The 22,285-nt window shown below is 34.7% G+C and overlaps 4 protein-coding genes across 4 annotated transcripts in view; 3 read left to right on the top strand and 1 right to left on the bottom strand.

Moving 5' to 3' along the window:
- Window positions 1–2,619: 2,619 nt before the first annotated feature.
- On the top strand, window positions 2,620–3,665 carry LOTGIDRAFT_143730 (hypothetical protein; the record flags this gene model as incomplete). The annotated part of the gene is made up of 2 exons (XM_009054377.1): window positions 2,620–2,886; window positions 3,411–3,665. 2 exons carry the CDS (start codon window positions 2,620–2,622, stop codon window positions 3,663–3,665), a joined length of 522 nt encoding a protein of 173 aa, XP_009052625.1.
- Window positions 3,666–8,782: 5,117 nt separating this feature from the next.
- LOTGIDRAFT_143732 (hypothetical protein) lies at window positions 8,783–12,935 on the top strand (the record flags this gene model as incomplete). The annotated part of the gene is made up of 8 exons (XM_009054376.1): window positions 8,783–8,990; window positions 9,524–9,780; window positions 10,073–10,197; window positions 10,511–10,637; window positions 11,204–11,393; window positions 11,939–11,943; window positions 12,064–12,168; window positions 12,774–12,935. 8 exons carry the CDS (start codon window positions 8,783–8,785, stop codon window positions 12,933–12,935), a joined length of 1,179 nt encoding a protein of 392 aa, XP_009052624.1.
- A 1,999-nt stretch (window positions 12,936–14,934) lies between these two features.
- LOTGIDRAFT_143750 (hypothetical protein) lies at window positions 14,935–15,132 on the bottom strand (the record flags this gene model as incomplete). Its single annotated transcript, XM_009054375.1, has 1 exon — window positions 14,935–15,132. A coding segment is annotated over one exon (198 nt), but the record flags the coding sequence as incomplete, so codon positions are not given.
- Window positions 15,133–20,159: 5,027 nt separating this feature from the next.
- Window positions 20,160–22,285, top strand: part of LOTGIDRAFT_174735 (hypothetical protein) — a gene marked incomplete at both ends in the record, with an annotated part of 27,867 nt that continues 25,741 nt past the window's right edge. Inside the window, 4 exons of the mRNA XM_009054374.1 lie at window positions 20,160–20,193; window positions 20,852–20,956; window positions 21,537–21,655; window positions 22,086–22,195. Of these exons, the coding sequence (XP_009052622.1) occupies window positions 20,160–20,193; window positions 20,852–20,956; window positions 21,537–21,655; window positions 22,086–22,195 (368 nt within the window). The remainder of the gene's footprint in view (window positions 20,194–20,851; window positions 20,957–21,536; window positions 21,656–22,085; window positions 22,196–22,285) is intronic.

Here is a 22,285-nt window from a genome sequence, read left to right as displayed (position 1 = left end):
TATTGAACTGGTGTTATCAACAATTACAAAGTTATTTGTAGTCTATAATATAACTAGAGAGTATCGTCCCCTATATTTATTGACAATATTACACCAGAAGTCTGTGGTTCCTGCAATTCTACCAAAATTAAGTGTTTGATGACGAAGGGCCTTGAGTGATATTAAAGCAAATTTTACGATTAGTGACGTCATTAAACAATTAGTTTTAGTGGAATTGCAGGAACCACAGACGTCTGAATGATGTAAATTGATGCTATTAGTGTCTCTGATACACATACAAAATTTAGAAATTTTTTTTCAATCTACTGATTTCAGTAGATATTAGGGGTAAGAGACGACACTGGGGAACTGGCATTTTTTTACCTGAGATCTGATGATCTAACACACTAAAGAATATAAATCGTTTGGACTGTATTTTGATGTGAGAAGATGGGTAACCATACGAGTTCTATTACTTATGTTACCTACATGAAGATTTGGGGGACGAAGATAAGATAAGCCTGGATTAAGTTAATCTAGCAATAGTTAGTAAACGATTAGGACATTCTGGCTTATCCTAATCCGTTAATCCTCAATGATTAACACAACATATGAGATATTTACCGTTACTATGAAGACAGTAGGAATATATATAAATTAATATAGGTATTTATGAAATGAGAGATCACTAACCACTATACAAGACAGGAAACATTTAACTGATTGGTAAGACAAATTATTTTTAAGGCGTCTACTCTCTGACTATATACACTGGTTGCTGAATTGAAATATCAAAAACAAGATACTACTGAGAGTCTTAGATTGTCTTTGGGTTGATGAAAATGTTAACCACTGGAAAAGTTATTATTTGTAAACATGATTTTACAGTTCAAAAAGTAGTTAGGACGTCGAGTAAAGACCGTGTTGCTCCCAAGGTTAAAGTAGAAGGTAGAAATTTATATCTATCTACATGTTATCTATTCGAAATCTTCATTAATTTATGAAAATAAAAATACTAATACTTATATGAATAGAAAGTAGAGGTGTTCTAATGACTTAGAAAAATACCAGTTTGTATCACATGTCCATAATTAATTCATAATTAGCTAAATTATAGAGAATTACCGGCAGAATTCCAATGAGTGACCGATCAAGAAAGGTCAAAAAAGTTGTTTTTATTTATCCAGACTGTACATACATGGACATTTATGATTGGTTAAAACCCTTGATTATATGCAATAAGAACATAATGATATGATTAAGAATACATGATAATTCATAAGAAACACCAATTAATCAAATATTTTGAGACTGTGGTTACAATTAGAAGGCAGACTGACTCAATGGGGGGACAACTGTCGAGGCTGAATTCAAAATGTAGCAATTTTGTGGAGGCGCCAAAGTGAGGGTCCTGCATCAGAATTTTTTTTGAAAAATGGAATTGCTTTGGTGCATTCTGACACATTTTTTGGGGCAAAAAGGTACAAAACTATGCAAATGGCCGCCCCTCCCCCACAGTATCCTGACTGGCGCCGCCCCTGCCCTATAGGCCTATACTATTAATAGAAATAGATATAACCTACAATGAAATTAGGTTCACTAGTTTGATGTATCGCTGTTTAATATAAGAAATTATGCATAAATAAATACAAGTGTATTTGTTTTAGATAAGCTACCGCCAAGTTGAAACTTAAAAGGATATTGCTATAAATAAGACATCTGTTTTTTGTTTGTTAAATCTGGTTTAAAGGGACAAGTGTGCCATTTTTGTGGGGTTGATTTTAGGCTTGATATACGTAAATAGTCTTCAGAAGTACTAGAAATGTACCAAAATCACACAATTCCTTCAAAAATAGGAATTTCTTTTCCTGTTTCTATATATATCTTTTCTATATATGGCAGTGTCTCAAGAAAAGACGACTTTCAAACGTGGATAATCCTGGACACACATTGATTTGAAGGTTCAAATTTCGACAGTGAGCTGTGAACACTATTACTGATTAGCTTAGCTAAAAAAAAAGTTCCCGTTTCTGAGACTAAGGTATGATTGGTAAAAAATGGCGCATCTGTCTCTTTAATTCATATATTTCATAAAATGCACAATATCCAAACCTCGTTTTACTAGGGGTCAATCTGTCGCCATTTTGGTTTTCTACTATATGTTATAGTACGGTAACTTTTCTTACAGACGCCTTTTCAAAAACTATATTGTTGTTTAAGAACTATTGTTGTATAGGAACTATTGTTGTTTAAGAACTATTGTTGTTTAAGAACTATTGTTGCTTTAGAACTATTGTTGTTTAGGAACTATTGTTGTTTAGGAACTATTGTTATTCTAGAACTATTGTTATTCTAAAACTATAGTTGTATAGGAACTATTGTTGTTTAGGAACTATTGTTGTTATTATCCCCGCCACCGACCAATGCTGCTGATACGTTTTCTTGCTTATGTTCTTAAAAAACTAAAATTCTATTTCAGAATCAGCAATATTGTAAATTGTCGAAATGAGTTCACACGAAGACGATGATCTCCTTATTAAAAACTCACCACGAATTCTATCAGTCATCGACGAAGACTTTGATAACGAGACTTTAAAATCAAATCAACAACGACTTACCGAAAATGTTTCACATTCCGCAATGAAAACGCAACGCAAACGGAAAACATCACATGTACTCGCACCAACAGAAGCGGACTTGAAACAACTTAAAGAAACGGCAACGAAATTGAAATTGAATACGCGACGTCCTAGCTATCTAGTCTGGAGAGAAGAATATATAGACAAACCCAAAATACAGAAATCTTCTGATCAATTCGAAGTAGCGAAATCAACGAAATGTGAGAAATGGACCAATGACAGACAAGTTCGTATCAACGATTCTTTAGATTGGATTCGATCACAATTAGTAAGTGTTTATATAATAATATTTTAGTTTTAAAGGTATTGTAAATAGGATAGCATCAATCTGCATCATTCCAATTTTATAGTTTCTACTAAAACTAAGTGTTTGATGACGTCACTAATCGTGAGGGATCTTATGTGATACGAACGTATTTTGTGATTAGTGACATCATCAAACACCTAATTTTCGTGGGATTTCAGGAACCACAGACGTCTGATGTAAAATTAAAATGGTGTAAATTAATACTATCAGTGTCCCTGATAAACATAGAAAAATGTAGAAAACACACTACAACTGCAGAACCGTTCTCAAACCGCTTGAGTTTACTATTATTTGAATGGGCATATTTTATCGCGGCCTGGTCCGGACCGAGAATGGAACGCTTTATAACGGCATGGTGGAAATGGGGCTTTATTTGACCAAATTTGAGACTTAATTTTTATGTCCATTCTAAGAGTTAGAGGTAATGCTAATAGAATATTTCCCGGTGTTGGCTGATGTTTTTATATATTATTTTTATTTTTTAGGCTGAAATGCGGCGGATGGATCAGAATTTAGCGCAGCAGTTTTTAGGAATACGACGGGAGATAACTCGACTAAAACTAAAGAAAAGTTGTGAGGCTCACGAAGATATGCTTGACGACGCTGCTATAGGGATGGAAGAATTACAGGAACTGTCGAAAGTCTTGGACGAGCCTCACGGTAGCTACGCTCCCAGTCCGCTGAAACATCTTGGTGTAACTAAAATGAATTTAAGTTCCAGACGATTTTCTACCTGTTGAAGAAGTAGAACGTAAAACTCCATGAAGTTACAGAATATCCAAGGTCGGATTAGTTTCTGGTTTTAGCGCCGAATGAAAGACACAAAGATATTGTGAAGTCGGTTTATTTTATAACATACCTAACAATTTGAATAGTGCTGGTACGATATATCAGTGTATCGATACTTGATAATACCTCTCATTCCATAAAATACTGGTTATTTTTAATAGTTGGTGTTTGGAATTACAAACTTTTCTCACTGACTTGATTGAAATTGTTGGTAACTATATATAAGACAGTGGTCGTTAACCACTTCTATCAACTATATTACCAAATATCACAGTTATAAAGTTATACATTAATATATATAGAAACTTTGAAGATGAATTGAAGATGATATGTATTGTATCGTGACCCTTGTATCGCGATATGTATCGTATTGTGACCCTTGTATCGCGATATGTATCGTATTGTGACCCTTGTATCGCGATATGTATCGCATTGTGACCCATGTATCGCGATATGTATAGTATCCAAACACTTGTATCGCGATATGTATCGCATCGTGACCCTTGTATCTCGATATGTAATTATATCGCGATATGTATTGCATCTTAACTCTTGTATCTCGATATGCACTTGTATCTCGAAATGTATCATATCGCAACCCTTGTATCCCGATATCTATCGTATCGTGACATGATTACCTGTGTTTAAAAAATATCTAACAATAATCAGGCGAGAGTCAATGAAGGTTGCAGTTGTTTAATAAAATATGTTTCTATTTTTCCAGTGTTACAACTATTTTCAAGGTAATATGTTTGGAAATATCCACTACCACACAGAGTGACGTAATTACGCTCCCACGGCGATCTCTTTGAATTTTTCAACCCAGTTTCCCCCTGTCAGTGATACAGGTAAGAGGGGCTGACATTGAAAAAAAAAGCGTCTAGTCGTTCGGATGGAACAAATAAACCAAGGCTCCGTGTACAACAGGTCGTGAAAGTTAAAAGATCCCTCAACAATCGGAAAAAAGAGCAGGCTAATACAGCTGTCCTGGCAAAATTCCCCCCATTGCACCCTGAGTGTTGCCCGTCTTCATTGGCCCACATGGTACAGAAAAGTAAGACGTAAAACTCCACTCATTTCATTTCATTTTTGGTTCCTTCTAGCCGTCCTCTATCCTGAAATCTGAAAAAAAATAGATAGAAAAGGGGATATAAGGAGATACAAGCTTTGTTAACCGTATCATGGTTGTATTAAGATCTGTATAAACACAGTGGAAATCCAGGGGGAGTGCAATGTATTATAGATCCTATACAACTATAGATCCTATACAACTATAGATTCTATACAACTATAGATCCTATACAACTATAGATCCTATACAACTATAGATCCTATACAACTATAGATCCTATACAACTATAGATCCTATACAACTATAGATCCTATACAACTATAGATCCTATACAACTATAGAACCTATACAACTATAGGCCCTATACAACTATAGATCCTATACAACTATAGATCCTATACAACTATAGATCCTATACAACTATAGATCCTATACAACTATAGATTCTATACAACTATAGATCCTATACAACTATAGATCCCATATCTGAAACTATGTTACACAATAATTAATTCTGTTTTAAAGGTCCACTGTTAATTTGAAATGTAAAAATAGTTTGGTTGAAATTCCGTCCAGTACGTTGACCTCTTAAAACAAATATTCACAGAGTAAAATATTCTATTTGATGTTATTACAAGAGCTCAATGACGGCGCCAGGGGGAACGAAAAGGGGGGGGGGGATTTACCACACTAGCAAAATGGTTTGCACCCCAACCTTATTCTTAACAAATTAAACAAATACATGTATTAGATAATATTAGCATATTTTGCTGTTATGGCCGTTAACAAACGCTTAGTTTTAGTAGAATTACAGGAACCACAGATGTCTGATTGAAAATTAAAATGGTATAAATTGATGCTATCAGTGCCCACGATACATATATACAATTTAGACCTTTAATACAAAGAAACAGGTTAATCTTTATTATTCCTTTTAGAAAAAAAATACTACATCACCCAACGGCCCCACCCCCCAACAGCCCCACCCCCAACGGTCCAACCTCCAACCGCCACTAAATAAAGATAGAATATATTTTTTCAATCGATTCTCTATCAGGTATGCTGTAAAACCAAATATTTAGTGCATGTACGAGTACGAGAACTTTCTGTAAAGTTTAAGACGCCAACTCGACAAACAAGATATTTGCTACAAATATCACAAATAAACAAACCCTCTTATGACGTCACGTCTTCAAATTGTTTGCATGTTAGCCCGACAAATCTGATCCTACACGTTCCTCGGACGAGATATACGGATGTGATATCGGCCCGACAAATCTGATCCTACACATTCCTCGGACAAGATATACGGATGTGATATCGGCCCGACAAATCTGATCCTACACGTTCCTTGGACGTCATATACGGATGTGATATCGGCCCGACAAATCTGATCCTACGCGTTCCTCGGACGACATATAGGATGTGATATCGGCCCGACAAATCTGATCCTACACGTTCCTCGGACGTCATATACGGATTTGATATCGGCCCGACAAATCTGATCCTACACGTTCCTCGGACGTCATATACGGATGTGATATGGGCCCGACAAATCTGATCCTACACGTTCCTCAGACGTGATATACGGATGGGATATCGGCCCGACAAATCTGATCCTACACGTTCCTCGGACGTCATATACGGATGGGATATCGGCCCGACAAATCTGATCCTACACGTTCCTCGGACGTCATATACGGATGTGATATCGGCCCGACAAATCTGATCCTACACGTTCCTCGGGCGTCATATACGGATGTGATATCGGCCCGACAAATCTGATTCTACACTTTCCTCGAACGTCACATGCATATTTCGCAATTAGTGACATCATCAAACACTTTGTTTTAATGAAATTCAGTAACCACGATACACATTTTGTTTAGAAAAAACCTTTTTACAATCCCTTTAAAGGGGCAAATGCGCCATTTTGTGGGGGGGGGGGGGGGGGTGTTAATTTGAATCTTGAATATATGTAAATAGTGTACTAGAAATGTACAAAAATCACATAATTCCTTCAAAAATATCTCAAACTAGAAATTTTTTTTCATATTTTTATAGATGGCTTTTCTATATATGACAGTGTTTCTAGAAAAGACAAGTCGTCATTTTAACTTTCAATCGCAGATACACATGGACACATGGATTTAAAGGCTCAAATTTTGACGGTGAGCTGTGAACTCTATAACTGATTGGTTTAGCTAAAAACATTGTTTCTGAGACTAAGGTATGGTAGTTAAAAAAAAATGGCGCATCGATCCCTTTAATACGGAGTGAATCGTGGTATAAGGAATGTCCACTGAGTTACATAAAACAACATGCAATAGTCAATATTTAAACGTCACCGTACGCCATCTGTATTCGTGACGTCACTAGTGGTAATTACCGACCTGACTGTGTTTAACGAACGTGTTTGTAAAGAAATCATTTTGTTTCATTAGTCAACCTCTCATTAGGATTTTCATAAACACTCTCGTATTGCAGGTGAGTAATTCTTTTTTTTTATCGGGAAATCTTAAACACTCTATGATACTTGTTACCCTCGTTTCACCAAGAATTGTTTTGTTTTTTTTTCAATCGGCCCGATCTGGTAACTGATGAAAGATTTCTCTGATCGGCCCCATTGTCATCTTGAATCGCCTCTAATCGTCCCCCTCTTTTCACCCAATGGAGTCCCTACCTTATGACGGCGGAACGCATCGGACGTTCTAAATTTGCTTATAAAGCTGCGAATAGACGAAGTACGCTGTCCGATGCGGGATACGGTGCAGAATAATCGATACAAACGGAAACAGATGAAGTTTTCTACTGTATCGACTATACCGCACCGTACACCACATCGGACACCGTACTTCGTCTAACCACACCTAAAGACAGTTTCTCCCTGGAGCGAGTTGTTCCTGATAGAACCTCATCCTCTTACTGGTTGTATTTTTTTCACGAAATCGTCGGGAACCTTCAATAACTATCGAAAATTAACTTTTACCTTCAGGGAAAGAGCCCAGATCTGGCGCGATCGTTTCGGTCCTCTGAGAGTCGGGCACTGAAAAAGTGATCGGCTACTGTTTTACAACATGTCTGACCATGAACGTCTTGGTCGTCTGAAGACCCCCCTTGTCTCTTCTGTAACCTTGAGCTTTCATAACCGTTTACTTTTGGCTTCCCGTGGCTGCTCGCCTCAACATATGCCTATATTCAGTGAGTCTTGAAAGACAGGTATTGGAAGCGAGAACCTTCAGCATATTCACGTCCCGGAATCGTGTCAATATTGTGCGAAGAATTGCTGTTGTTCGTCTCTCATTTCCCAGCTCCCGCCACGATCCTTATTACGAGACCCAATCGGATAAAAAAAGGGCAAATATGGACAATTCAAACTATTTTTTAGGTACCCTACCCTCGGAGGACTGAGGCGATCGCACTAGATCTTCTCCCGAAAGGTAAAAGTTGGTGGTCAACCAAAAAGTGCCTTCTTTATAATTGATATTTTTTTTATATTCAGGTTCTGTAAGATGAGGCTTTGGGAGGTGGTCGCCATATTGGTGTTGGTATTCACAGTATGTTCAGGTATGTCGCTATATTGGTGTTGGTGTTCACAGTATGTTTAGGTATGTCGCCATATTGGTGTTGATGTTCGCAGTATGTTCAGGTATGTCGTCATATTGATGTTGATGTTCACAGTATGTTCAGGTGTTTCGCCCGTTCAGGTATGTCGCCATATTGATGTTCATGTTCACAGTATGTTCAGGTAAGTCGCCATATTCACATGATTAATATAATACCCACAGAGCTCGACCAGAGGCAACCTTTATACCTTTTTATATATTGCGGGACACTGATAACATGAGTGAATCAGACATCTAAGGTTCCTGTATGACTTCACTACCGTTAGATTTATCGGACGTCTGATGTGAAATTAGAATGGTGTAAATTGATGATATCAGTGTTCCTGATGCATATAATAAATTTAGAAAACCTCTTTACAATCAAATTTATATGAAACCCAATTACTGTTTTGTTTTTTGTGCAGGTCAAAAAAAGATGTTTTGTTATTTCAACTCGGAATCTCAGTATAGAAATGGTATTGGAACTTTCGTCCCTGAGGACATTGACGCTAGTCTCTGTACCCATATAGTCTATGCCTTCGCCAATGTTTCTGGGTTGGAATTAACCAACACCAACTGGAACGATCAGATTCCTGGAGGTAGGTAATGTAAAAATGGGTAACATATAATCATGTATGGAAAAGATCAACTTTCGCAGCGTTCGAGCTTAACTTTTAGACTCATCCTTTGATTGATTCTGTGTTTTCCAACACTAGTTACACATGCGCAATTTTGGGGGGTTGATTTGAGTCTTGAATATATAATTAATTCATAATTAGCTAAATTAGAAACGAATTACCAACAGAATTCCAATGATTGACCGATTAAGAAAGGTCAAAAATTCTTTTTTTGTTTATCCAGACTGTTCATACATGGACATTTATGATTGGTTAAAACCTTTGATTATATGCAGTAAGAACATAATGATATGATTAAGAATACATGATAATTCATTAGAAACACCAATTAATCAAATAGTTTGCTTCATTTTACTCTAAAAAAAACAAGAAACCCATCTTTAAGAAGTCAAAATATTATGGTCTTAACTTTGATACGTTATTATAAATCCTGAAATGAAAATGGTTTTTCTGGTATATTACACAATTTACAAGTTATTAAGAATATATTACAGGACTGTATGAAAGAACCGTAGCTTTAAAACGAATCAACCCCGACTTAAAGATTCTACTGGCTGTCGGTGGCTGGGAAATTGGTTCCGATCCGTTTAGAGAATTGGCATCAACTTGGCAGACACGAAATCAGTTCGCCAAGAATGTCATCAAATATCTGAGAAAATATGGATTTGATGGTCTAGACATGGATTGGGAATTCCCGGCCGCACGTGGCAGTCCCCCAGGGGATAAACGGAAATTTACCGACTTAATGAGGGTAAATATTAACAACTGAGGTTCACAGTTAAAGATCCTTTCTACCAGCTGTTCGTTGACCAAACCTCTTGGCATTGATCCTTCCCGGATTATCTGTACCCATTTACAGCTGGGTTGACTGGAATTATGAGTGAAGATGACTTATTCTAGGTCATCTGACTTTCTCACGCCGATCGAGATTGGAACCCACAACCACCATGCTCGATCTTACTAAATGATATTTGAGTAAATATTTAGAAACTAGTAAGTGTAGCATGTTCAACTAACTGTGTATTGTGAACACTATTTTTCAGCAACTTCAGTCGGAATTTACGAAGGAAGCGGCCGAGACAGGGAATGATAAATTGTTGTTAACCCTTGCGGCTGCGTCTGGTACGTTTTATATCAACTTGTCGTACGAGCCCAGACAACTTATACCGTAAGTTCGATACTCTGAATAACCTAATTAGTTATTTTAACCTCAACATGCCTTCACAGTTTAATACAAAATATTCCTTCCGTATTTATTAACTTTTATTTTTAATATAACCACTTCAGTTAGGGTCTAAAGACGGCCTTCTTGAACATTCATCAGTTTGATGACTGCCAGCCAATCAAATTCCTGTCTTCTTCAAAGCTGGGATTTTGTGACGCGAACAAAAAGTACATTCGGAAAGCATTAAACACTGAATGTATCGACTGTTGGTGTTAACTATGAGATGATGACGTCATATTATAATTTATTGCTACAGGACGTTGGACTATATGTTGTTGATGTCGTATAATTACCATGGTAACTGGGAAAACACTACCGGTCATCATACTGGACTTTGGCCGAACAACATTGACCAAACAAGGAAGGAACGAGAATTAAATATTGTAAGTATCTAACTGTACTCGGCCTTCCGAGACTGGGGGTACAAACAGGAGGCAGACTGACTCAATGGGGGGCCTTTTGTCGACACTGAATTCAAAATGCGGCAACTCCATAGAGCTTTTGAGAGGGTTTTCCCAAGAAATACTGATACTCGGACAATGCAAAAATTCTTTTGTATTTTTTAGAGCTTTCTTTGCTGAGTTTGACCAAAGTTGTTATCTGCATAATGAAACCCGAAAAAAAACCCATTTAATTCTGTGATTCCTGCCATTCAACTAAAACTAAGTGTTTGATGACGTCACTAATCGCTTTATCAAATAAGGCCCTTCACGATTAGTGACGTCATCAAACATTGCCCTCGCCAGGCCTGTGAAAGGTTTTATTTTGTAGTGGAAATTAAGTTCTCTAAATGCTTACAATTCATCTTAGGCCATCTGAAGCCTTTTGGGTTCCTCTGGCAGCCCTGACTCCCCGGCCTCAAGACGCTGCAACCCTTCTCATTTTTGCTCACCCTCAGGATGTTTGTAGATACATCCCTGATTAAATTAAATTTATGTATTTATTGTAGAATTGGTCTGTAGACTACTGGTTGAATCAAGGAATACCGAAAGAGAAACTGATCATGGGATTGAGTGCTTACGGAATGAGTTATACTCTCAACTTCACCAACCAGAATCAAGTGGGGGCTCCTGCTCAATCTGGTGGTCGACCAGGAGCTTACACAGATGAGGCTGGCATCCTTTCATATTTTGAGGCGAGTTGAATTATTTTAAAGGGACTGGTGCGCCATTAACCAAACTTCAGAAACGTGATATTTTTTTGCTAAGCCAATCAGTAATAGAGTCCACAGCTCACCGTCGAACTTTGAGCCTTCAAATACATGAGTGTCCAGAATTTATCTGCGTTTGAATGTTAAAATGACGACTCGTCAATTTAAAATACTCTGTGATGTGATATATTGAAAGACATATGTAGAAATAGAGACTTAAATTCCTAGTTTGCGATATTTTTGAAGGAATTATGTGATTTTCGTATATATATACTTCTACTACTTCGGGAAACTATATACATATAATCAAGACTAAAATCAACCCTCCAAAATAGCACACCTGTCCCTTTAAAGTTATACTACCTCTTAGAATGAACATAAAATTTAAAATCTCAAACTTGGACTTACCAGGTGTCATGACTAAACAATAGAATCTCTATATAACACGATATAAACTAAATAATTATTGAAACACGCGTCTAAGCCCATGGACGTGGTTCAACCAGTTTCTATTGTAGATGAACCACTACTCAGATTCTGTCAGACCAACTGGTGACAAGTTATTGACAGCCTGTAGAAATATCCCCACACAGTCCTTCACTGTCATACCTCCATTGTAATTGATCAAGTTTGATTTGTAGATTTGTGAGAATTTAAAGTATAAAGGCTGGAATCGGAGATATATTCCAGAACAGGACTCTCCGTACGCTTTCCGAGGTGATCAGTGGGTAGGATATGACGACAAGGCAAGCTTAGAAATAAAGGTAGGTTGATCCGAACCTCTCTCTATTACCAATCAAGATGTTCTCCACCACATTTTGAAGGAATGTGCTTGGACAGTTCGTTAAAGCTATCATGCTCTTATTAAGCTAAAATTAATTATTGAAAAACATATTGATCTGGCTGTCCACCATTGGGGACTACTAGGAGTAAATAATTAATTTGATTTTAATCAATTTTTTAACGTCAAAACTATTTAAAAAGTTTATGTAGGTTTTTAAGATTTGTTATGGTTTTTGAAAGCTGTTAGAAAACTACTGTACGGATTTAAGTAAAATAAACGCCTAATTGTAGAGAAATATGTCTCCTACGTATTCTAAAGATTTTAACTAATAATAACAAGCCATTATAAAGTCAAACACCAAAACTAGGTCAAACTGCTTAATTAACAATTAGCACTCTCTGTTTTTAATGAACCCTTTTAAAACCACTTCAGTTTGATCAAAAAGTCACATAGATATAATTAGCATAATTTAGAAATATTTTCAGGTATAATTTACGATGTTGTTAATAATGAAAATTTGTTTTAAAAAAAGCGGAATACCCCTTTAAAACATGCATGAGGCTTTGATGTCTCCTTCCTTTACAGGCTAACTATGCTAGGGATCGTGATTTGGGTGGTGCTATGTTATGGTCAGTAGAGACAGATGATTTTACTGGAAGTTGTGGTGATGGTCGTTACCCATTGTTAAAAACTGTCAACAATATAATCAGAAACAAACAGACAGGTGAGAAGAGTTCAAATTGTTAATACATTAACCAAGTATTAACAACCCGAACCACAAAATAAAATCCGAACTCAAAAACATATATCCAAATATTGGTAAAAAATTTATAACGAAAAGTGGTACCAGGTGTCTAGAAGAGTAAGCATATCCTGTCAATATGACTTTATAAATAGAGCTGTATTTCAGTGGTTCGTATCACTATTCAAAATGAAATCTTAGGTTCTGGTTCGTCTGTGATTAAATGACCATCGACTTGGAAAGCATCAAACATATTTCCGATTGTGATTATCTTCCAAACCATCACATCCAAAATTTAACGCTAGCTAGAGTGGGGGTCCGACTTAAGGCTGTGCCCTACACTGGATTATTTTAAACATAATATGTCCTCCTGCATTCCGATAACTCTCCTTATATCAAGTTGATGTCCCACATGAACATAGAATCTCAGCCTTCAGCACCAATTCACCCAAATAGGTTAACAAACAATTACAATGTGCCTAGTTAATATCTATCTATACAATAAAAATCACTGTTAAACTTTATATGATATTATATTAATTATTTACCGTTATCTTTCTCTATATTATTAGTTTATATATCACTTGCTTCTATTTTGTTAATCTTTACAATATGTTAGGCCTTTTTCATACCTTCTTAAATACGAATTAAACATTTTATATGAAACTTTAACAAGGATCTACTCCAGCTTGTACCTGTCACCAAAACCAGCGAAAACATCAGTCTCGTCCAGCTAAGAAATGGCCCAACAATATGAAACAAGCAGGGAAGAAGTGGCCCAACAATAAGAAACAAGCAGGGAAAAAGAAGAAAGTTCAGAAGAAAAAACCAGCAAATCGTTGGAAAGGACAGAAAAATAAGAAAACCCAACAAAGAAAGCAGAAAGGATAACAGAGTATTTTTACAATACAGTTTGGTTATACACAATTTGATTAAAATTAAATTACAATTTCGTATCTTTTTTATTTTCTTTTTTTTAATCTACATAGTAATCTAACAAGTTTTCACCAAAGGCCTATTCCAGTGATCTTATTTTTAACCAATCAAAGAGTTTCATTTAAAGCTGAATCTTGATAAAATAAGGAATTGTGGGATAGCGAAACCTAAAGAGGTTGTCATATTGCTCTACTTTAGGTTTTGATATCCCACAATTCCTTATTATATTAAGAAACAGGTTTTACATGACACGCTTTGATTGGTTAAAAATACTACAAATTTATCCTGTGACCAAATTATCGTGACCATATTTTTCAACCAATATATCCAGTGACCTATTTGCCGTGACCAATTCATTCTGTGGCCCAATTTCCGTGACAATATTTTTAAACCGAAGGTATTTATATATTTATAAAATCATTGTATTTTTATTTATAAAATCATTGTATTTTTATTTATAAAATCATTGTATTTTCATTTATAAAATCATTGTATTTTTTATTTATAAAATCATTGTATCTTTATTTATAAAATCATTGTATTTTTTATTTATAAAATCATTGTATTTTTTATTTATAAAATCATTGTATTTTTTATTTATAAAATCATTGTATTTTTTATTTATAAAATCATTGTATTTTTTTTTATAAAATCATTGTATTTTTTATTTATAAAATCATTGTATTTTTTATTTATAAAATCATTGTATTTTTTATTTATAAAATCATTGTATTTTTTATTTATAAAATCATTGTATTTTTTATTTATAAAATCATTGTATTTTTTATTTATAAAATCATTGTATTTTTTTTTATAAAATCATTGTATTTTTTATTTATAAAATCATTGTATTTCTTATTTATAAAATCATTGTATTTTTGTTTATAAAATCATTGTATTTTTTATTTATAAAATCATTGTATTTTTTATATATAAAGTTCTAACAATACTGTACCTCTAATATTGCAGACAATGGTAACAATGGTAACCGTGGTAACAATGGTAACAATGGTAACAATGGTAACAATGGTAACGGAGGAAATAGTGGGTTTTACGATTATAATGGAATCAACAATGTAGCCGATGAGAGTGGCAACAATAACTATGGCAACGATTATGGTGGCAATGCAGGAAGTAACTATGGCAACGACTATGGTGGCAATGCGGGAAATGGTAACGATTATGGTGGCAATGCGGGAAATAACTATGGCAACGATTATGGTGGTGGGTTTGATTGTAACAACGTTGGTGCCGGTTCCCATGCAGATCCAGTGAATTGCAGACAGTTCTATGTTTGTATTGCTGTGGATTATGGATATCGGTCTAATATTATGACCTGTCCTGCTGGCCTTGGTTTTAACGACGAGATCAAATCCTGCGACTGGACTCTATCCTGCTAATAAATATAATAAATATTCGTTCAGTATTCTTTTTATTATACTAGTGGCTCAATTACCATAGAAACGGGTTAAACCAAGTCCACGAACCCCCACCCCCCTAATTTTTTTTGGAAAAGATAGCTTGCCAGGCAAGGTAATGTACGCCCACTGACAGCTTTGATTTTAGATAACACTACAAGTAACAATCACCAGTATGAAATATTCAACCTTCAGACATACACTTCTTTTGAACTTTTTGAGGCGATACTGAAGAATCTGTCAAGAATTGGGCCTTTTAGTGTTTAGAAAACAAAATTTCTCAAGAATAAGGGCAATAACTCATACGAAATATTTATCGATTTTTCTGATTTTCAATAGGGATTATCCATTCAATTTCTCCTATAATTAATTATTCATCTTAATTAATACAATTTTTAAAAGTCGTATGTACATGGCGATCTTATTTTTGGCGGGAAATTATTCCATGGTTTAGATGCATATACTTCGGAGGCTCTGTCTGCATAACATACACTCACAACAAATTTCGTCCAAATCAGTCAAGAATTGTGCCTTCTAGAGTGTTTACGGGCAATTGTGGACGGACGGACGGGCATGGATGACACCAATATATGTGGACGTATAAAAATGTACCAAAGTATTGAATTATAATCAAACTAAGCAACCAGCAATATATAGATTAGCGAAATATCATACAGACTGAAGATCTTTAGGATAGGTGTACCATTTCTAGCACCAATCATACCTTAGTCTTAAAAACCAGATTTCTTTTAGCTAATCTAATTAATAATAGTGTTCACAACTCACTGTGGAAATTTCGTTATAGAAAGTTAAAAAGACGAGTCGTCTTTTCTTGAGACATTGTCATATAAAGAAAAGACATCTGTAGAAATAGAAAAATAAATTTCTAGTTTGAGATATTTTTAAAGGAATTATGTGACTTTTTTGTACATATCTAGTACTTCTGAAGACTATTTTCATATATTCAAGACTCAAATCAACAACAATCAAGTGAATGTATCCAAGAATAGAATTCTGTCATTGTCCATATTTATATATCACCAGTAATCATCAGATGACGGAGCCCGACTTGATTGTTCGGAGGGGTAAGTAATATATTCAGAGGAAAGGGCAATGGTGTTAGTTGAAGATTTTTCAACCAGGTTTTCCCCTGTCAGTGATGTAGGTAAGAGAGGCTGATATGAAAAAGCGTCGTTCGGAAGGGACAATAAACCGAGGCCCCGTGTGCTACAGGCTGAGCACGTTAAAAAATCGTGTTATTAGTCTTCATTAGCCCACATGGTGCAGAAAAGTAGGGCATAAAACTCCATTCAGTTAATTTCATTTTTAACACTTTATCATAATATTAAAAATATGGCCGGATTAACCAGACTAACTTGTCAAAATGATGCTGGAAGACCAGACTATTTATTAATCTCGTATATTCTCGTTAAATCTCGCTGTTAAACGTGTACACAAACATGGAGGCCGCCTGGCAGGTAATTTTGACAGTGATCTGTTTCAACTTGGTTAATTCAACCACATATAAAGATGATGATGAGGTACGTCTGCATTTTCCAAATGCTTATTATTTTTCTTTGAAAACCATTTTAAACGAGGGAATTGTAGGCTACAATTCGAGAACGAACAAATTTTATATTATCAACATTGAGAAAACTACTGACTCCGACTGCAGTCAAGCATCAATTGGGTCTAAAACTGAGCTGTCCACGAGTCACGACTCCACTCTTCCACCACAGTGATATTCTTAATTGAATTTTTACGATCAATTCTGAAAAAATTCACAAAAGGATTGTGAAATGCATTGTCAAATTTGTCTTTATAAGGGAAAGATTGACTATTTTCAGGGCTTGATTAATGGCTTGAATATAGTAGACCTATACAGGCTAGTCTACAATAGTATTATCCCTTCAAAAAGATATTTCAATTCTAATTTATTTTGTTCACAAGTTTATCTTCTATCTGATATTTGGGGTATCCGAAAGTCGATACGATAATGCAATGAATGGAGTTTTATGTCCTACTTTTCTGCACCATGTTGGCTAATGAAGACGGGCAACGCCATGCAGGGTGCAATGAGGGAAATTTTTCCAGGACAGCGGCATTAGCTTGCTCTTTTTTTATTTCCAACTGTCGAGGGATCTTCAATGTGCACAGCCTGTAGCACAAGGGGCCTCGGTTTATTGTCCCATCCGAACGACTAGACACTTTTTCCATGTCAACCCCTCTTACCTACATCACTGACAGGGGGAAACCGGGTTGAAAAATCCGAAGGTATTATCTCGACCTATGACCGGATTGAACCCTGGACCTTTAGGTTAGCGAGCAAGCGTCTAACTCACTGAGCCAACTCACTGAGCCACCTTGGGTCCCTGTAAAAAATTGGCAAAGAGAGCAGTACCAGTAGGCTGTGTGATTTCTGCTCCGAGTGTATTGAATCCATACAACATAAGCTTATCTTTCTTTTTTGTAATAAATGACAAATTTTATGGAACTCTCTGACCAAGCAATTTCTTGATCAAAATATTTCGATTAGTTAAACAACTTTTGTAAAAACTTTTGGAATTTTAGAAAATGATACAAATATTTCAAAACCGCTGTGGCATTATATTAACCTTGTTATCATTCTAACAAAATATTACATACATAAAACTAAACTTCAAAAATCACACCCATATATCTTATAATATACAATATTCTTATAAAAAATAGCTCATATATAATTATCATTTGTGAACCAAAAATGGTCGTGTATTTGTATTAATTTAGTTATTAGATCTCTTACATATAGATATAGGAAATAAACTTTTACTTAAGTATACTCTCTGTTACATAATTCTTCTTTTAATTAGTTTACAACACATGTATATCAATATTCTTATCGGCTTGTCCTGTAATATAACTAAACATCAAAACAAATAGTAAATCAATAAGATTTCATTTTAATCCAGTTCACTACTAACAGAATATATTTTCTGTTTATAATTTATGGATATAAGAATTATTTTGCAGAAACTTCATAAATACTTATATTAAAGAAAATAAGAAAGTTTTTTGGCTTGTTGTTTTATGGCCTCTGACTTCTTCTGTCGCAGCTGTGCGTAGAAAGACAAAGTGGTACAAATAGATTGAGTCTACTGGTGAAGCCTTAAGCTTTCATAGTCCTGTGTATCCAGATTTATAAGTGACAAGGTTTTTCTACTAGGGTATTTGTAGGCCTATGTACAGTAGGTTCAATCATCTTGTATCACTGTGTCTTACAAAGTTTAGCTGAAAGCTGTGAATACTATAACTGATTAGAATAAGTAAAATATTCCTGATACAGAGATGAAGGTTTGGGTCACAACCAAAAATACTGAATCTATCATTTTAATACAGAGAATAAATAAACAGCATCACATCAGCAAAATGAAATGAAATTTTTGTAAATCAGTGTTTTGCCATTGATAATAGTTTCTAATAATAAACAAAACTTAACTCTTTATAAGATTACGTGACTAAAACAACGACAGGCAGTTAATTTCTCTCATCTTTTATTAAATTTCTCATGGACTTCGATTATTCACAGAAACCAGGGGGGACATGATTGTTACTATAAATAGTATCATAGTCATTGATTTGTGCTGACTAAGGTATTAAAGTGGATAGCAGACGAGATTTCAGGGGAGGTAGAGTAGAACAGCTTGGATATAGTTTATTATATATATATATTGACTAAAACTCATGCTTCATTGATCAAAAAACAATAGGCCTACTTCTATTTGTAACAAAATAATTACAAGTTATAAATATTTTGTGATGTTCTGATTGTTGTTGACAGTTGATTATCGGTTGTTGAAATTCAAATGATGCTAAAAATCAATTCTCAATCGTATGTCATAGATATCAGCAAATGATAAAAAAAAAACACCAAAAAAAGTTTAAAGATGGGTTTCCTTATTTTTATTGTCAAATGAAGCAAACTATTTGATAATTTGTGATTCTAATGAATTATCATATATTCTTAATCATATCATTATGTTCTTATTGCATATAATCAAAGGTTTTAACCAATCATAAATGTCTGTGTATGTACAGTCTGGTTAAACCAAAAAAAAGACTTTTTGACCTTTCTTGATCGGTCACTCATTGGAATTCTGCTCATTTTACAATTTGCTATTTACTACATTATATTCAAGACCCAAAACAACCCTTGAAATTTTGAAGTGTGGTAAAAGTATGGTAGAAGTATGGTAGGTAATATGCAGTATTTTTGTTATATTTCTAATTTCAGGTGATATTATATGTAAATAAAGTGGGACCATATTTCAATCCTCATGAGACCTACCATTATTATCAACTCCCAGTTTGTCGGCCACAGTCGGTAAGTTATACTATTCATTCTATCTCAACATATACAGCAGTACCTCTCATCCACTAGTCAACATACCAAACTTACTGTTGTATCATAATATTTCAACCAAGCCTTCAATTTATATTTAAAGATTTAGAAATGGCTTTAAGTGTTGAAATATTATAACGTTTTTAAAAATTCTACTTATTAACTCGAAGTATTGATTGAAAATGGTTGTGAAGACTGTTATTTCAATGTAAAAACTATACGTAGTTTGGTATACCCCAGGGAGATTATTCTTCCCCAAAATAAATCAGTCATTTTGAAATGTATTTCACTCGAAAACTTTATTCAACGATTAACCATAAATAGTTATAAAATTATACTCCACATATCAAGATAGTTCAATGTGACTCATGAACCAGATGTATTTATATAAAAACAATAATGCTAGTAGGTGTATTATATATTATATTATTCTGATAAATATACAGATAAAACACAAGAGTCTGACGCTGGGAGAAGTTTTAGATGGTGACAGAATGGCTGAATCTCTCTACAGTATTAAATATAAAAGTAAGTCAACAAGCAATCTATTTCTAACTGGTTTCACTCAGGTTTTACTCCCTCTTATTTCCCAAGCTTTTCTACTTCCACATACAATCTTTAAACTCTAGAGTACTTAATTCATTATAAACATCATTTAATCAAACAATAAACATGATTTGATCTCCATTGTAATTTAACAAGATTTATACCAAGGTTGTGTACTGGTGACAGGCTATTTATAGCAGATAATCACATGTCACTCTCTAGCCAATCAGAACCACTGTTACATGTGAGTATTAACAGTCTTATAATCTCATTGGTCATATCATATCACTCTACTTTAGGTTTCTCTATCCCACAATTCATAGTCAATATTTAGACTCAGATTCTACATGACGTGCTGTGATTGGTTGAGAAGAATGTCTACAGTACCACTATACGACCTTGGAATAAATCTTTAGATTAACCAAGCACCGATCTTTAGGAATGGTTATTCCTTCCTTCATTCATTCATTCATTCATTCATTCATTCATTCATTCATTCATTCATTCATTCATTCATTCATTCATTCATTCATTCATTCATTCATTCATTCATTCATTCATTCATTCATTCATTCATTCATTCATTCCTTCATTCATTCATTTAATCGATCTTTCATTCACTTTATCTTTCAATGTACAGAAGAAGAAGATAAAAAAGAACTATGTAGTGTGAAGTATTCAGAAAGTGATTTAACTTTATTAAAGAATGCTATTGAAGATTTGTATTATTTTGAATTTGTTCTAGGTAGGTTTGTTTATATTTACTTGTAGTTCAGATATAGGAGCCACGGTGGCTCAGTCAGTTAGATGCTTGCTCGCTAACCTGAAGGTCCAGGGTTCAATCCCAGCATAGGTTGAGATGATACCTTCAGATTTTTCAACCTGGTTTCCACCTGTCAGTGAGTTACATGCTTGCTCGCTAGCCTGAAGGTCCAGGGTTCAATCCTAGCATAGGTTGAGATAATACCTTTTCTGACATGGAAAAAGCGTCTAGTCGTTCAGATGGGACATTAAACCGAGGCCTCGTGTGCTACAGGCTGTGCACGTTAAAGATCCCTCGACAGTTGGAAATCGAAAAAGAGTAGGCTAATACGCTATGTATGTTTGTAGCTTTTACACACCAATTTGGCTAGTGAGACCAACGATTAATTCTTATATTTATATTCAGATACTTTTATTAATACAATTAGGTTGCCTCATTGTTGTGTTTTAGACAATGTTGTAATAGAATACAGTTTATGTAATAATAAACACCAGTTTGTATAACTGGTATATTGAAGGGTGTGATAGTAGAAATGTTAATATTAGATATTAATCTGTTTTAGATGATGTTCCAATCAGAGGTTTTATTGGTCATTTAGAGGAGAGTGGAATCATACCTCATAGTCACAAAATATATCTCTGGGCTCACCTCCATTTTAATATAGAATATAATGACAACCATGTAAGTAAACAATATTATTTTATGGGATGGAAATCTGTACAAGCAAGACAATTCCGTTAATCAAAATATCGTCCAAAAAACGGCAAAATCAAGAGTAAAAGTTGTATAGCAGTGTACTCCTCCAAGGAGAAGTAACATCAGCATGGAAATCATGGTAGTAATTCCAAATATACCAGTAGTAAACCTTCAAAAAGATGTTACCAATGATGTTAGTTCCTAATGTTATAGAGCTTTCTTATATTTCTGATTTGGCAGAAAATCTTCACAAAAAATATACAGTTTGATTTGATTCACAGATCTTCATGATAAATTTTAAATTGGGCTAATCATAGTAAATATTGAATCATTGAAAGAGGTTATTTTGACTCGCAAACTGTGATGTTATACCACTTAAATTAAACACTGTTAATCATCAATTCCATCATTTCAGATTATATTTGCCAACGTGACAACCAAAGAAGTAAGTCCAGTAAATATTGATGATGTACCAACACCATTTGAAGTTGTCTTTACATACAGTGTGAAATGGTACAAATCAACGTAAGTCAGATATTACACGTATATTACCTTTTACTATGACCTAAATATTCAACTATTTAAACTTACCTGGTGTTATAACTATACAACAGA

This window comes from Lottia gigantea, assembly GCF_000327385.1.
Source record: "Lottia gigantea unplaced genomic scaffold LOTGIsca_214, whole genome shotgun sequence".
Taxonomy (NCBI): Eukaryota; Metazoa; Mollusca; class Gastropoda; family Lottiidae; genus Lottia; species Lottia gigantea.
The sequence above is the reverse complement of the archived record's forward strand: the minus strand, read 5'-3'. Positions and strand labels throughout refer to the sequence as shown.